At 36.9% G+C, this 14,379-nt stretch overlaps 2 protein-coding genes across 3 annotated transcripts; one reads left to right on the forward strand and one right to left on the reverse strand.

The window, feature by feature from the left end:
• Window positions 1-492: 492 nt before the first annotated feature.
• LOC109111606 (sialidase-1-like) lies at window positions 493-5,657 on the reverse strand. The gene is made up of 6 exons (XM_019124565.2): window positions 5,404-5,657; window positions 4,635-4,824; window positions 4,291-4,553; window positions 3,897-4,079; window positions 1,680-1,899; window positions 493-1,594 (listed from the first exon to the last, which is right to left on the reverse strand). Exons 1-6 carry the CDS (start codon window positions 5,476-5,478, stop codon window positions 1,374-1,376), a joined length of 1,152 nt encoding a protein of 383 aa, XP_018980110.1. The 5' UTR covers window positions 5,479-5,657; the 3' UTR covers window positions 493-1,373.
• Window positions 5,658-7,458: 1,801 nt separating this feature from the next.
• On the forward strand, window positions 7,459-14,122 carry LOC109111605 (transmembrane protein 268). 2 transcript variants are annotated; one of them, XM_019124562.2, is made up of 11 exons: window positions 7,459-7,757; window positions 7,856-7,903; window positions 8,212-8,262; window positions 9,585-9,710; window positions 10,072-10,166; window positions 10,258-10,365; window positions 11,561-11,719; window positions 11,830-11,940; window positions 12,854-12,943; window positions 13,282-13,494; window positions 13,790-14,122. In XM_019124562.2, the coding sequence occupies exons 4-11, from the start codon at window positions 9,599-9,601 to the stop codon at window positions 13,952-13,954; spliced, it is 1,053 nt and encodes a 350-aa protein (XP_018980107.2). In that variant the 5' UTR covers window positions 7,459-7,757; window positions 7,856-7,903; window positions 8,212-8,262; window positions 9,585-9,598; the 3' UTR covers window positions 13,955-14,122. The 2 variants fall into 2 exon arrangements, with proteins under 2 accessions (XP_018980107.2, XP_042601288.1); XM_042745354.1 differs by having other exon boundaries at window positions 9,588-9,710.
• Window positions 14,123-14,379: the final 257 nt, after the last annotated feature.

Raw genomic sequence — 14,379 nt, forward strand, 5'->3', positions numbered from 1 at the left:
AATTTTAGGCAGCACAACAGGTTTCAACAGGTGATAATAATGATTGTTTCTTGAGCAGCAAATCAGCATATTAGAAACAAATAATAATGATAAACTGAAAACTAATAATTAAAAAAAAAATCCATTCATCACAACAATAAAATACAAAATAAAATCATATTCAGAAAGAAAACGGTTATCATAAATTTTAATAATATTTTACAATTTTCACAATATGTTTAATCAAATAACTGCAGCATTGGTGAGCAGAAGAGACATATTTCAAAAACATGTTTTTGAACAGTACTACGCCGGTGTATTTTTCTGCTTTTCTTAAGTGTGAGATGTTTTAGTCTCTATGAGTTATATTAAATATGGTGCATTTGTGTTAAAAGCATTCTAGCGGTCATCTCTGATTAATAAGTAGAAATACTGCCCTACTAAAATGTAATGTCAGGTAAAGCTGTATTCTTATTTGTCCTTGAAATGGTTAGAACTAAAAGAAACAAGGAGTTGCTTTATCAAAACAGAAAAATTTATTGAACAATAAAACATGTCCCTGTGTTGATGAGTTGAATCCAGAAAAAAAAGTGAAAGGTCAAATATGTTAGTATGAAATTTAATGAAGTGAAAGCCTTTTGGGTGACTTTTAGCAAACTTATTTAAAATTCACTTACAGTAAGATGTTACTAAAATAATTGTCCGACATCTAAATGTACAACATCTATGGCCACAAAAAGGCCAGACTGCGTGAATAAAACCATATAACCTGAAGCACATGACATAGTTCAATATAAAATGGGGTTTTCTGACGAACAAACACTGATTGCTTAGTGTGTCTATGTGTCTCAAACCCTTGTGTCTTCCAGTTTATGTTAGTCATTTTAGATGCCTTCATTAATTCTAGCAACACCAGGGATCGGAGAAACACCTCAAGATAATTCAAATGAAATCACATTTCTGTATTCAAAACATTCATTCAAGACTTACAAATCAATCACTGTTCAGCAAGACAAACAGTGCCTGAGTGTTTTAAAAACCGTCAAATAGTCCCAAAAACACATGTGCGACCAGCGTGCAGCTCACCAGCTGCACAAAGTTATTATGAGAACTTCAAGACATACAAAAAGTTTTGTGCACAGGTAAAAAACAGTGGGTACAATCATGGTTGTATTTGTAATACATTGCTGTATAGATCAATCTCACACTGAAGCAGGATGTCTTGATTCTTTCTGGAGTGAAATTCATATAAAACAGTTCATACTGTAGACCAGATTTAATGTTTCAAAGATTTTGCATCAGGATGATACCTTGGCTTTCTCAAAAAAAGAAGAAAAAAAAGTTTATTTTAAAATTCCTAAATATCCCTTTTTCTTGGCTCCTCCAGCTGTATGTTATTTCCCTCCGTATAGATGGATTTTGACAAAAGATATTGTCTCACAGTAATCTTTATGGCCCTTTTCGTAAATGACATAAATGTATTTGCTGTCCTCTGGAGAATCTCCCTTGAGCGATGTCATAGATGAATAACCGCTTGGCCCCGCCCAGATCTGGACGGCCTCCTTTTCCCATGAGTTCCCATCAGAGAGGGACCAGCGAAGAGTTAGATTGACCCCTGTGCAAGAAAATAACAATTAATCGTCGCTGAAGCTTTCACTGTGATATTTCTGAGTAATGCTTTGTGACGTGCTCTTCCTCACTTTGCTGAGTGCTGGAGGGGTTGGTGAAGTACATCACTCCTTGTTTCTGCAGGGCTCCGGCTGCGACGGCGGGGTCGATCAGTGTTTTGTCAAACACCAGCTCCTCCACAGGAAGAGTCTCGCCTCCGTCCAGACTCCGCACTATAATTCGACAGCGGCAGTGGTAGTTGTTCTGGTTGCGCACATTGATGACTATACTCCCGTCCTCGAGTTCCACTGGCTGTTAACGATGTGAGAGAGTATGTCAACACAAAGAGGAAGTGAATTAGACGCAAATTGTTTAATATCAAGCCTACACTGTAAAAACGTGTTTGGGCGTTTTATTGAGAGAAAAAAAAAAGTAGAATACAGTAAAGCAAAAACCTGTCAATTGGTTAATTGGCTTTATTTATTCCTTCTCTTTCTAGCTTGTACTTGCCTTGAACAAATGCCTGAACCTTGGTATTACGAGCACTTCCTGTGTCTGTTTTCCTCTTTAAGAAGAATCGCTTCATGTATTCCCCAATTGTAAGTCGCTTTGGATAAAAGCGTCTGCAAAATGACTAAATGTAAATGGTTAACTGCAAGTTACCTTACCATTTACAGTGATGGTTTAACATAACATTACATGTCATTTTACTGTAAAATTAATTTTACTTTCCCGTTTTTGGACATTAAAAAACTATTAATTACCATGTAATTTACAATGAAAAACAGTAAAAGGACCCAGAAGTCCCTTTGTCACACTTCACATAATATTATATATATTATAACGTACTTTGCTTCTTATTTTTGTTACTGTTATTGTACATTAGGGTGTTTTGTCTTATTTATTGTTATATTGTTGTTTAGTGTATATTGCATTATTTTAGTGTTGTGTGTGTTACCCTGATGGTGTTTGTCTTGACCCTGTGCACCATCTACATCTGAGCACTGGCCATGTTTATGGTCAGACTACTTATGATGAAGTCTTATGCATCATGTGCTTTTTTACTTCCATTTTACTACTACTATTATAAAGCAGATTTTGAAAAATATAAGCTGTAAAATATGCTATAATACCAAAAAATTACCAAAAACTAATATATACACACACACACACACATTTTATCTCATTATTTGACCAGTTGTTTCTTTTTTAAGAATAGCATATTACTAATAAGACGAAATTTGGAATTTGCATATTTACATTTCCAAGGAATGACAAATAGCTAGTACTGAAAGTACCTCTGGTGAATATTTTTATCTACGAGTTCCTTTATAGATAAAATGGGGAAGTCGTGGCCTAGTGGTTAGAGAGTTTGATTCCTAACCCTAAGGTTGTGGGTTCGAGTCTCGGGCCGGTAATACCACGACTGAGGTGCCCTTGAGCAAAGCACCGAACCCCCAACTGCTCCCCGAGCGCCGCAGTATAAATGGCTGCCCTCTGCTCCTGTTGTGTGTTCATGGTGTGTGTGTGTTCACTGCTGTGTGTGTGCACTTTGGATGGGTTAAATGCAGAGCACGAATTCTGAGTATGGGTCACATCACATTTCTGTGATTTAATGCTTGTACAGTCTGTGCCTGTCCTACAGCAAGTGAACAAAGTTGTCAACCAGCAGGCCGGGGCCACTAAGGGGCCTCAGCAAACAACCAAGGGGGCCTCAAAATGACTTAAAATAAGACAAAAACAATCTTTAAAATAGGCTACTTATAATAATTATTATTATTATTGTTTTTACATCAGTTCACCTTCCTCAACAACAACAACAAAAAAACCTGGAATAAATATAAGGAATCATAAAACTCCATGGGGATTTTTACAATGAATACTCATTTTTCTAGTTATACCAAGCTCAAAAATACTTTAGAGGATAGAATTTAAGTACAAAATACAAAGTACAAATCTTTTTGTAAAAAAATCGGGTGCCTTGGAGTCAAAAAGCTTAAGAACCACTGACTTACAGGGCGCCAAAGCCTCAAAAAGAGCCACTCAGTAGCAGAAAGTCTGACATAGGCCTACTGTATTTCTTAACATGCAAGAAATTATTAGAAGAAACAAAGCACTGCAATGGCCACATTCAATTAATCCCAGTAAATATTATATACACTAGTCAACATTTAAGTTGTCCTAAAACCTAAAACGCATTCTTGTCTTAGAAATACTATGATAAACTTTTTTTATCCGCTTCAAATGTTGACTACTGTAGTAACACTTCAGTAAAGATCCACACTGTGTATTGAGCTGTTTAATATTACCTGACACTCATCTGGGTTGAAGTCCAGGTCTTGTTTAGGCTGGTTGTAAGGGATGCTCTTCAGGGCAGCTCCATATCTCCAGGATGTACCATGATCATCACTCAGGATGCAGAAGACCCCATCACCAGCAATGGATCCGTGGCCACACACCACCAGACGGCCCACATTGGGAGCATACTGTTTCTATGAACACGGGCATACGATGGACTAAAAGCACTTGAAAGAGGCTGGAAAGGTACCATGTCAGCTTTTCTGTTCTCTTTTATAATCCAACACTTAACCACATATACAATAAAATGTAGTTTTATAAATCATAACAGCATCATAAACAACAGAAAGTCATAAACCATGCTTTAGTTTTCTCCTGAAGGAGGAACAGAAAGCCTGTTCACACCTGTATGCCGAAGCCAGGCCCTGGAGCAAAGCTCTTCACCCCCAGCTCAACGGAGAGGTTTCGTGGGGGGCTCCAGGTGAACCCGTCATCCAGACTCTGCACCATCATGGTGCTGGAGGGGTCGCACTGATGATGGTGGAAACACAACGAGTAGATGAGTATCACAGCACCAGTCTCCTCATCCACAACAACCGAACCTAGATTCAACCCATCTGCTAGAGAACCATCATCCACTATGAATGAAGTGGGAGACCAGGTGGCTCCTGAGAGATTCACGAAAGAGATCGCAATTCAGTTTCATCTAAAATAGCCATTTATGACTGAAGTGAAAGTGGATGGCCCACCTCTGTCTGTGGAGCGTCTCAGCGCGATGAACTTTGCGCCGATGTCAAAGGAAGACGTTTTCCTGGCCTCAGAGAAGGCCAGCAGACTTCCACGCGTCGTGAAGGTTAGCAGAGGGATCCTGTAAGTGTTGACCAGACCGGCTCCACCGCTGACCCATAGCAGCTGCTCCTCGTATATCAGCGGGTCGATCTGCGGGGAATTACGACAGAAATACAAAGGAACGAAGAACTGACTTATGAGAGATCTTTAAAGTTTTCCTCAGATGACAATCACATGACAAAACTATGCATCAACACCTTTAATCAGTGCAAATTATTCTAGGACAAAAAAAGCATTTAACAGTAATATGATGAAAATATGAATAAACAAATAAAAATAATATACAAGCATGAATTAATTAATTAAATAAAGCCTCTAAAATAGACTACTTTACTGGTTCTTTTGCAGTATTTCTGTAAGAATGCATACAGGACAAATTAACAGCTGGTACATGTTAATGTGCATGTGACTGTTTGAAATATACAAACATTTTCGCTGGGGTATCATGTCAGTCAGTGCACTGTATTCTTTTGGTGAAAAACCACAAAATACTTAAAGTAAGGCATCACTTGCATCATAAAACTTTAGTTCAATTATACACTTCATTCTGCATATACATGTTATAGTCAAACGCATTACCAGCATGTATTTAAAAGCACTAATAACAACAAAAATTGCAGTTTGAGGACAGAGCAGGACAATATCATGTGACAGAAGTCATGTATTTACCTGAAGCTTGTCTGCGCGCGCGCCGGAGAGCACCGCAATCACAAGCACAACTCCGAACTGTCGAATAAAATCCATTGAAATAACAAAAGCCGGCGACAACGGCGCAGATACGACTGCAATAAGCGACAATTTCCTGATTAAGCTGTTTATTTCCTTTAGTAAGACTTGTGAATCCTGACGTGTCTACATGACAACAACACAGAACTCACATCCGTGACCAGAAAGTCATGTGACTGCCTCCACGTGACGACAGAGTCACATGCCCATAGATTGTATAAAACAGCACATGACAGATCAATTTACATAAGAAAAAAACAGGGCGGAAGTGGGAAATATGTTATTTTATTTTGTTTATTAAATTATTTTAAAACGATTCTTGTTTTAAATGTAATAGCATGTTGTTGTTTTTTTTTTTTTTGGTTACATTTCACGAGTAAACTACAAATATTTGTATATTTATACAGCCTATATTATATTTGTAATAGGCTATAATGCATCATACAAGATTATATGTAATAATTTTGCACGGAACAATGTTTACATTAATTTGATTGAAGTCTAGTGCTATCAGACCGACCTCAACCAAAATATTTCTACATTAACAGCGTTTCTTATCTGCAAACCGGTTTCAGTTCGTTAACTGTATGCTATGGGCCAAGTGTTCTCGTGTACTCTTGTGGTCGCTTTTATTTCCCAGCAGGCGGAGTCAGTGAGTGAAGGGCCCAGGCATAAACACATGTCTGTGGGCCCAGGTGTATAATCTAGTGCCAAGAGCTGTCAGTATCAGAGTCTATCATCATATTTAACTTGATTAAAGTTGATTAATCAGTACTGTTTGTTTTCAAACATGATTTATGTAGTGTCTTCTAAGTGTGCTGGATTATACTATTTCCTAGATGAATTTTGAGGGTAGATAACACCAAAGGTGCATTTATTACACACATAAATGTCTTTAATGATTTTAAACAGAACCTTTGGGAAGCTATCTGTAAGATTATGATTTTTGTTACTGAATAAATGCTCACAATATGTTGGTTGAAAAGCACATCCTGACAAATAGAATGACAAAACAGACGTTATTTCACTAAATACAGTATATGTGTAAGGCATCAGAGGACCTTGAGACAGTTTAATGAACATTTTGTCTAGTCCTGTGTTGCATCGAGTGCTGCACAATATGCAAGATATCTTCCATTTAGATCGCTTACTTTCTATATTAATGCTGAAGATAAAACGAATTGAAGTGAAATATGCTTTAATTGAATTAAAATATATTTTTTACAAATGTGTCTCCAGCATGCTGTATATTATATTAATTATAATCATCATAGGGCATACAGTATTACAATAAACGACAACAAATAGTTTATCATCGTAAATGTTACATCTGCATATTATTATATAACATTTTTATATTAATTGCATATTATTACTTATGCAGCTGAGTGACTTTGCTAAATTAGATGCATTTTTTAACAAAGCCTGTTGATGGCATTAGTGCACTGCCAATTTTATTTTCATGCTTTTTATTGTTACATTATTTTTCCCTGGCCTTAAAGCCTTAGCCAAAAAAAATTCAAATAAAATAAATAATAAAAACTAAAAAATCCGACAGACATTATAAAAATATGATGAACTTGACATTTTAGTTGGGAGGACAGAATTCATCAAAAAACATCCTAATTTAACACAATTACCAGGTGTATAAAACCAACACACTAACCACTCCTAAAGAACAGTGCAGCTGGACTTTTGACTCAAAACCTGTTTTGTTTATTTTCTCCAAACTCCCAGCACCAGTTTTGGAAATAGTAAATACACGCAGAAAGACCATAACATTATTATCTCCTGTCTCTTTCTCTTTCCTGCGCTCACACCCATTCAAGCACAAGCACACACAGATTTCTCCATGGCTCTGTGAAATTGTGTAAATTCCTGCAGTCATGTGTTCAGACTGAGCCGAGTCACAAGCTGAGAGAAAAAGAAACGACACAAAATAAAGAGATAGAGGAAGAGCACGAGGGGGAGGGTTTGAAATCAGTTTTGCATTCACATAAAGGAGGAAGACACACTCACAGGGAGTGAAAGAGAAAGAGAGAGCTTACGAGACCACGAGAGGAGCCTGATTGGAAAAAAAGGAGAAGGACAAAGCAAATATGAAGAGATAAATAAATGACAGTTAAAACAGTGGGAGGAGCCTAACATGAAAAAAGGGGACGAAGGTTGTGACAACAGCAGGCATGACTGAGAAGAAACTGACACAATGAGAGAAATAAAGAGACGGATTTACTGTCACATTCTCACTCTGTTCTTCAGCAGTTAAACATGTTTGCTGTATTCAACAACTAGCAAAGGTGAGTGAGAATGAGATGAGGAGGGATCATTTTCAGGGTAAGCAGTATATAAACATAGACACATGCTGTATAATATCTGTGTCTATCATTTTCTTCAGCTTGCAGGCTGCAGTGGAGTCAGCTGTGAATGCTATCGTGTCTTACAGGTTTGTTGAAATTGCTGTAAAAGCATCATGATTTGAGCTCCCTGGGTCACAGTGGTGAACTATAAACAGCTCTCTGAAGCATTTTCTCTATAATATATGCAAAGGTTCATGCATATTGATACATATTATGTAAAAACACTGCTTGCAGTCACTTACAATAACTCAGAATAACATTTTCAGAATTTTGAAAAAGAAATGCTGTCTGTTTCTTTACTGTTGAGAAACCTAACATCTTCTTTACTTTCTTGTATATGAAACTCTAAAAAGAGAAGTTGACTGCAAGGTTTGTGTTTCCTGTTCTTAAACAGGCAGTGCACTGTGCCGAAAGCATTGACTGAGACAAGCTGGGCCCTGACCAGGTTTGCTATCATGCTCTTTGTTAATTTTTTTTTTTGGCTTATTTGAAGTTTGATGCACCTTTCTGAGTGAGAGATCTCATTTGAATGACATAGAATATGTTCTTTAGAATTAAGGAATTATATTATGAACATTATACATGTTACATTACGTCTTGATCTTCCTAGACATCAATAGTTTGTGGTGCTTGTTGAGGCAATATATTGTGGCCAGTAAATTAAAGTTGACATGAAATGAAATTTCACTCTTTCTAGTTCCTAAATTCCATGTTATAGTGCATATTATAAGTGGATCTTCTGATGAAATAGCAGACTTCTTCAGGTGACGTGGTATGCAGGACTTCTCCAATCATTTAGTCCATTTAAACCCGTATTTACAAGATCACCTTCATCTGACCATCATCCAATCAACAACTGATGCACAGAATAAGTCCTGCCCCTACATGTTCAATAATCTGTTACGTTACTGTATGGAAGAAAAGATCAGTTGTCGTTGTGACTTTAAGAATTTGTTCCAGTGACATTTATTTACTCGTTTTAGGGAAACTGTAGCCACAATTTAACAAATAAAATGAGGAAACCAATGCAGCCATGTTATACCTTAAACTAAAGTAACAAAGTAATCAACCATGGCGATAATTTAACTAAAATGAGGGAACTAATTGTGGTAACATAGTCTTAATTTGTGGCCACAAAATGTATTTTATTCCTGCATATCATGTGTTGGGCTCCGTACTTTCCAAAAATTTAAGGCTTATGTTTATCTTGGTTTTTGCATTTTTTATTTTTGGAAAAAGAATACAGGCTGCTTTGCCACTGTATTTGTCCTTATGGCAAAACTTTTTCATGAATTGTTTTGTTTTTTTAAGATTTTGGGCTATTTTTCCCAATGTATGTTTGTTGTTGTTGACAGTGTTTTCTGATTTATGGAGTAAATAAAAAAAAAAAAAAAAAAAAAAAAAAAGAAAGAAATCCAAAATCCCCTATGTAAAACCCCATTGCAATTTTTTTTTAAATAAATAAAAAAAGGTGTCAAACTGAAACAGGAGTTTTAAATGTGGCTTGAGATTTCTATTTTTGAAATGTATTCAAATGAGTGCACTTTCAATTACATAATGTCTCATTTGCATATTTAAACATAACATTCCATAAACTTGTAATAAAAAACAATTGTTTTAATGATTAATATGGTGATATCTATTAGTTTACACATTTGCCCTTTTCACCTGTGGGTTTTGCCTTGAGCACTCATTTGTTCATATTTGTCTTTGATACTGCAGTTGCAGTGGCAGTGTTTGTAATATTTGGGTTCTTGTGTTTTCCAGCAGGTTCTGTCACTATGGAGGAGAGGGAGCGGCAGTGTAACGGAGAGGAAAGAGGTGATGTCGAATCCCCCACAGGACAGTCAGTCACGGCAGGAGAACCAGGCACAGCGTCCACATGGAGGAATGGTACGTATCGCCCCGTTTCTGTCTCTCTTTCAGCATTAATAACAAACCAGCTAACCGAAGTCATCAAACACTGAGTAGCAATGTGACTGCAGTGTGATTTCTTCCCGCCCTGAAGGACACAATGGTACTGAATTAAATGCTTGTAATGACTCTTTCATAACATGTCATACTGCAGGCTACAGGAATTGAAAATATGTGATCCAGCAAATCCACTTCTTTCAAATGCATTACATTCATTTTTAATTCTTAATAGGCTTAATCCAGCTTAAATTCTCACTGACAACAAGAGACGCTGGTCTATTAAAGATGGGATTTCGGTTTCAAACTGTTTAACTGACCTCAACTGGTGTCTTTCTGTCAGGTCAGTGTGTGGCGTCTGTGTCCACATCCACATGGTTCACGCCCACGTTTGACTTCTCACACTGCAGGACTCTTCTGGAAACCAAAGGCTTCCAGGCTAGTAAATGTTCAGCATCATTTCTACAGATTTCTAAAATGAACCAGCATCTTATTTCCATGTTGTATTTTGATGTTCAATCTATTTCAGATTCCAGTAGAAGACTTTGAGGGTCCACTTCATTTAGCGCTGGACCACCCGTCCGTCAGAAGATACCTGCTTTTCAACTCAAACATTTTTAATGTCATCATGGCACCCGTAAGAAAAAGCCTGTTACAAACATTGCAGGTCACACACATTGAGCAAAGCCAGTAGGACTAAGGGAAACTCATAGCACCTGTTATGTATGGGCCCAGGTCATATTTCAATCCAAAATCAAAAGAACTGTTTTAAAAAAAGTGTTAGACAAGTCTCTTAAAGAAATTCAATGTTTTTTAGAACCATAAAGATTTCCACTTTAGCTAATTAAACCAAATATAAATTAAATAAATTGATTAAATGAATAAATTGTAATTAGTATAGATCGTTAAAATGTAAATCGTTTGAATTTAAATGAAGACGAACAAACACACACCCCAAACATTTCTGTCATTATCCAGTAATTTTACAGACATTTCCATTAACTGTAAAACACAAAGCAATACAATGCAAAATTGAAAATACAGGTTAAACGCTTGTAAAAATCAATACAGAAAATTCCTTTATATTAATACCGCATTGTGTTTAGATATTTGTAGTATTGCTTTTATGCCTTTCATCTAGGCTCATTTAAATAAGAAATGTGTTAATGGTCTTCACACCAAGAATGAGAACCATAAAGATAACTATAACGCTAAATATGTTAGTGGTCACACCCCTGGGTGATAATTTTCTGTTTGTTTTAATTGTGCACTGCTGTTTTGAATGCTTCAACAATTTCATTCCTCTGTGCTGTTGTATCGTTAAAGTTGTGGTGTAGACTTCACTATTCTCATTAAATTATAATGATTATTACAACTTTATAGTTACAGAACTGCTCACCAATAGTAACTGCTCTTGGTGTGAATTGATTTTCACAGTAAAGCTTGAGGTTTAAAGGTTGTAATACAGTGAAAATTAAAATATTGTAAAAATAGGAATCTAATGAGAAGCATCAATGAAAATAATGGTAACTACTGATAAAGTAATGGTAACTATGTAAAAAGAAATTTCTCTTGCGTTTTCATTTTGGGATGAAATGTTACCTGGTCATGTTGTCATGTGATTAATTTTTTTATTCAACAGTACAAGAAAACAAAAAATAGTACATTTTGGGTTCAGAAACCATGCCTGACATTTACCTTGTGACCACCTTTCACTGTTTTGTACAAAAACACATCAAACCAGCAGACAGATGAAATAAACACTAAGCAGGTGGGAATTTGGAGGATCAGGTGACTGCAAGGAAACCCAGCGTGTTGCGTTTGTGTTGCAGGTCTTGTATGTGGTGCTGTGGTGCGCTGTGTACTCGACCATTCACATGTACCTCGTTGGCAGCACAGCGGAGTTCTGGGTGCTCTGCCTGTGTGTCAGTCTGGTGTCCGTGATCCTCACCGCCGCCATCAACCTCATCTTCCACTACAGCAACAAAGAGGTGGGCTGTCACATGATCACATCACTCGCTCTTTCTTGTAGAAACAAACCTGTATTCCCTTTTAATGCAGATTTGATTGTAGCAGAGATGAAAAGGTGTATCTGTTTCAGATCAACATGAACACAGACATGCGGTTGGTGGGGGTTAATGAGCACATGGCCAGACACAAGCTGCTGTTGGGAGTGGCTGACTGGGTCCAGAAATGCAGAGGAAACATGCAGGTTATTACTCATAATGCGTGTTTACTGTATACTGTATCTTGACTCATGATCATTATTCACTGAATGGCTTTTTAGAATTGGGTGAGGAGTCAATTATGTTTTATGGCAGAAGGAAACAGGTATTGATCATCGCAGCTGAATGTGCGATGTACTTTGTACACATTTTATGCAATTAAATATTACTAATTAACCAGTATATGCAGCGCATTACTCACAAAACTACATTTCCCATCATCCTTTGTGGCAGCATGAGAAATTTAAAGGGATAGTTCCCCCAAATATGAAGACTGTCATCATTGATTACTCACCCTCATGCAGAATGTTATTTTTGTTCACACAGTGGAAGTCATCGTGTACCAAAATTGTTTGGGTTGTCAACATACTTCGAAATATAATCTTTTGTGTTCCAGAGAATAAATAAAGTCAAACGGGTTTGGAACGAGATAAGGGCGTGTAAATGAAGACAGAATTTTCATTTCTGTGTGAACTATCCCTTTAAATATGTAAATGAAGCATAAGCTACACACCTACCAGCATCTTTTGCTCTTACTTTCTTGAATTATTGCTTAAAATGTTCCTGTTTTTTTTTCGGGAGTGAAATAGAGAAAAAGAAATATGACATATTGAACTTAAAATGAATGTGTCTATTTTGACCAAATTGATTTGCATGCATATACCATCGTAACTGAGATTTCTGTATTTGTATGCAAGTTTAATGGTCGGTTGAGACGGTTAACGGTCTAGTGGTACTTTAGAAAGTAAAAGAGACTGTAAACTGTACTGTATAATCAGATTGCTGAATGCCTTCCTGAGTTGCACTCTTATCTTGATCTGATGGAACTGATAATGTACATAGAGCCATGAACAGACTTGTTTAACTGCTCTTCTGCTTGATCTCTCTTTCTGTCTGCAGCTCTTCTGTGTGTACTGGGACTTGTCCCCATGTCTGATATCTCTGACTGAAGCGCTGGATGACATGAGTTTTGTCAGGGATCAAATACAGGTTGGCTTGCTTTTGTTCATTGATTTATTCTTATGTTGATGCTTCAGGGCTCCATGGAAAATAATCAATACACAAATGTTTTGTGCTACAAAAACAGTGGTACATCAAACAACTGTACAGCTCTGTTTAAATCAAAATGTTGTACTTCAACAGTTTACTGTTGTTTAGTCTCACTCAGATAGAACAGGAAGACAAAAATTATAAGAGAACAGGGTTATTATAGTTAATGAAAGCTAAAAAAAAATATATGTTAACTGAGATAAAGTAAAATATAATCATTTTCATGTAGTTGTACTTGAGAAAGAACAATGTCACAAAGTTGCGATTTCACCCTGCAGAACAGACTCAAGAAAAGAATGTCCCACCTAGTTCTAGTGACCGAGGTCACGACCCTGGATCCCGAGGCTGGAGCACAGGACGAGGAGCTCCCAGAAGAAGAGCAGCCGCTGCTGGAGGGGGGACGAGAGCGAAGCCCATCAACTAGTCAACGGGAAGACTCTAAACTCACCAAAAACTTCAGCCTGATGCCTGACACCACTCTCTCAAATCAGGTGAAAAATATCATATATAAAAATAAGTGTCCCTATGTTTTAACCAATGGTGGTTTGAATGAGAATTTTACATGAAGACTCCTCTCATTCATTTATGCAATAATTCAAAGTCTCCTAGAGACTACTGAAGTTGATTAAAATACATTTTTATTAATTAAAAGCAACTTTATTCATAGAAGATGGTCAAATAAAATGGTCAAAACGAGAATTGATTTGATTAATTCTTTGGTTTTATTTGAGTCTTTGGTTGAATCTTATAGCAATTCAAGTAAAAATGTGTGATTGTTTTCTTCAGGCCATTGCTCAGCAGCTCCTGATGATCTACAGTGCACTTTATGTCAGACTGCTGGTATCAAACAAACTTCCTGCTCCTCCCCAGCGGCCTACAGGTGCAGAGAAAAATCATTCCACTTCCTGTCTGTGTCTGTGTGAGTACGTGGAGCTGAAGGTCCTGCGGTAGACAGACTATCATGACTATCAAATCTCACATTCAAAAGTATTAGTCGTCCATTTCTCTGGGATGATTGTTTTGCTGTCAGTTATGATAGTCACAGACTGTTCCTGCTGCTCTTGAAACTGTTATGATTTCATCTGTGTACTGAAATATATATATATTTTGGTTTCCTTACTTGTGGTTCTCTATTTATACCATATGCTCTCCATGTGTGAAAGAATGAAGTGACAGTTGACAGCTCTTGTATTAAACAGACAAACACACGTCGCACTGCTCAAAAATCTTGCTTAACATAGCTGTATTTTTATTTTATTTTTGGATTCATGACTTGATCTTTATGAGATTCTGATTATACCGTCTCAACCAGGTACAAAGCCACACGTGATGAAAAGTAATCACCTCAACATTTAATAAAACATGGATTTTTGCAA

The sequence above is a fragment of the Cyprinus carpio genome, chromosome B19 (genome assembly GCF_018340385.1).
Source record: "Cyprinus carpio isolate SPL01 chromosome B19, ASM1834038v1, whole genome shotgun sequence".
In the NCBI taxonomy this organism is placed as follows: Eukaryota; Metazoa; Chordata; class Actinopteri; order Cypriniformes; family Cyprinidae; genus Cyprinus; species Cyprinus carpio.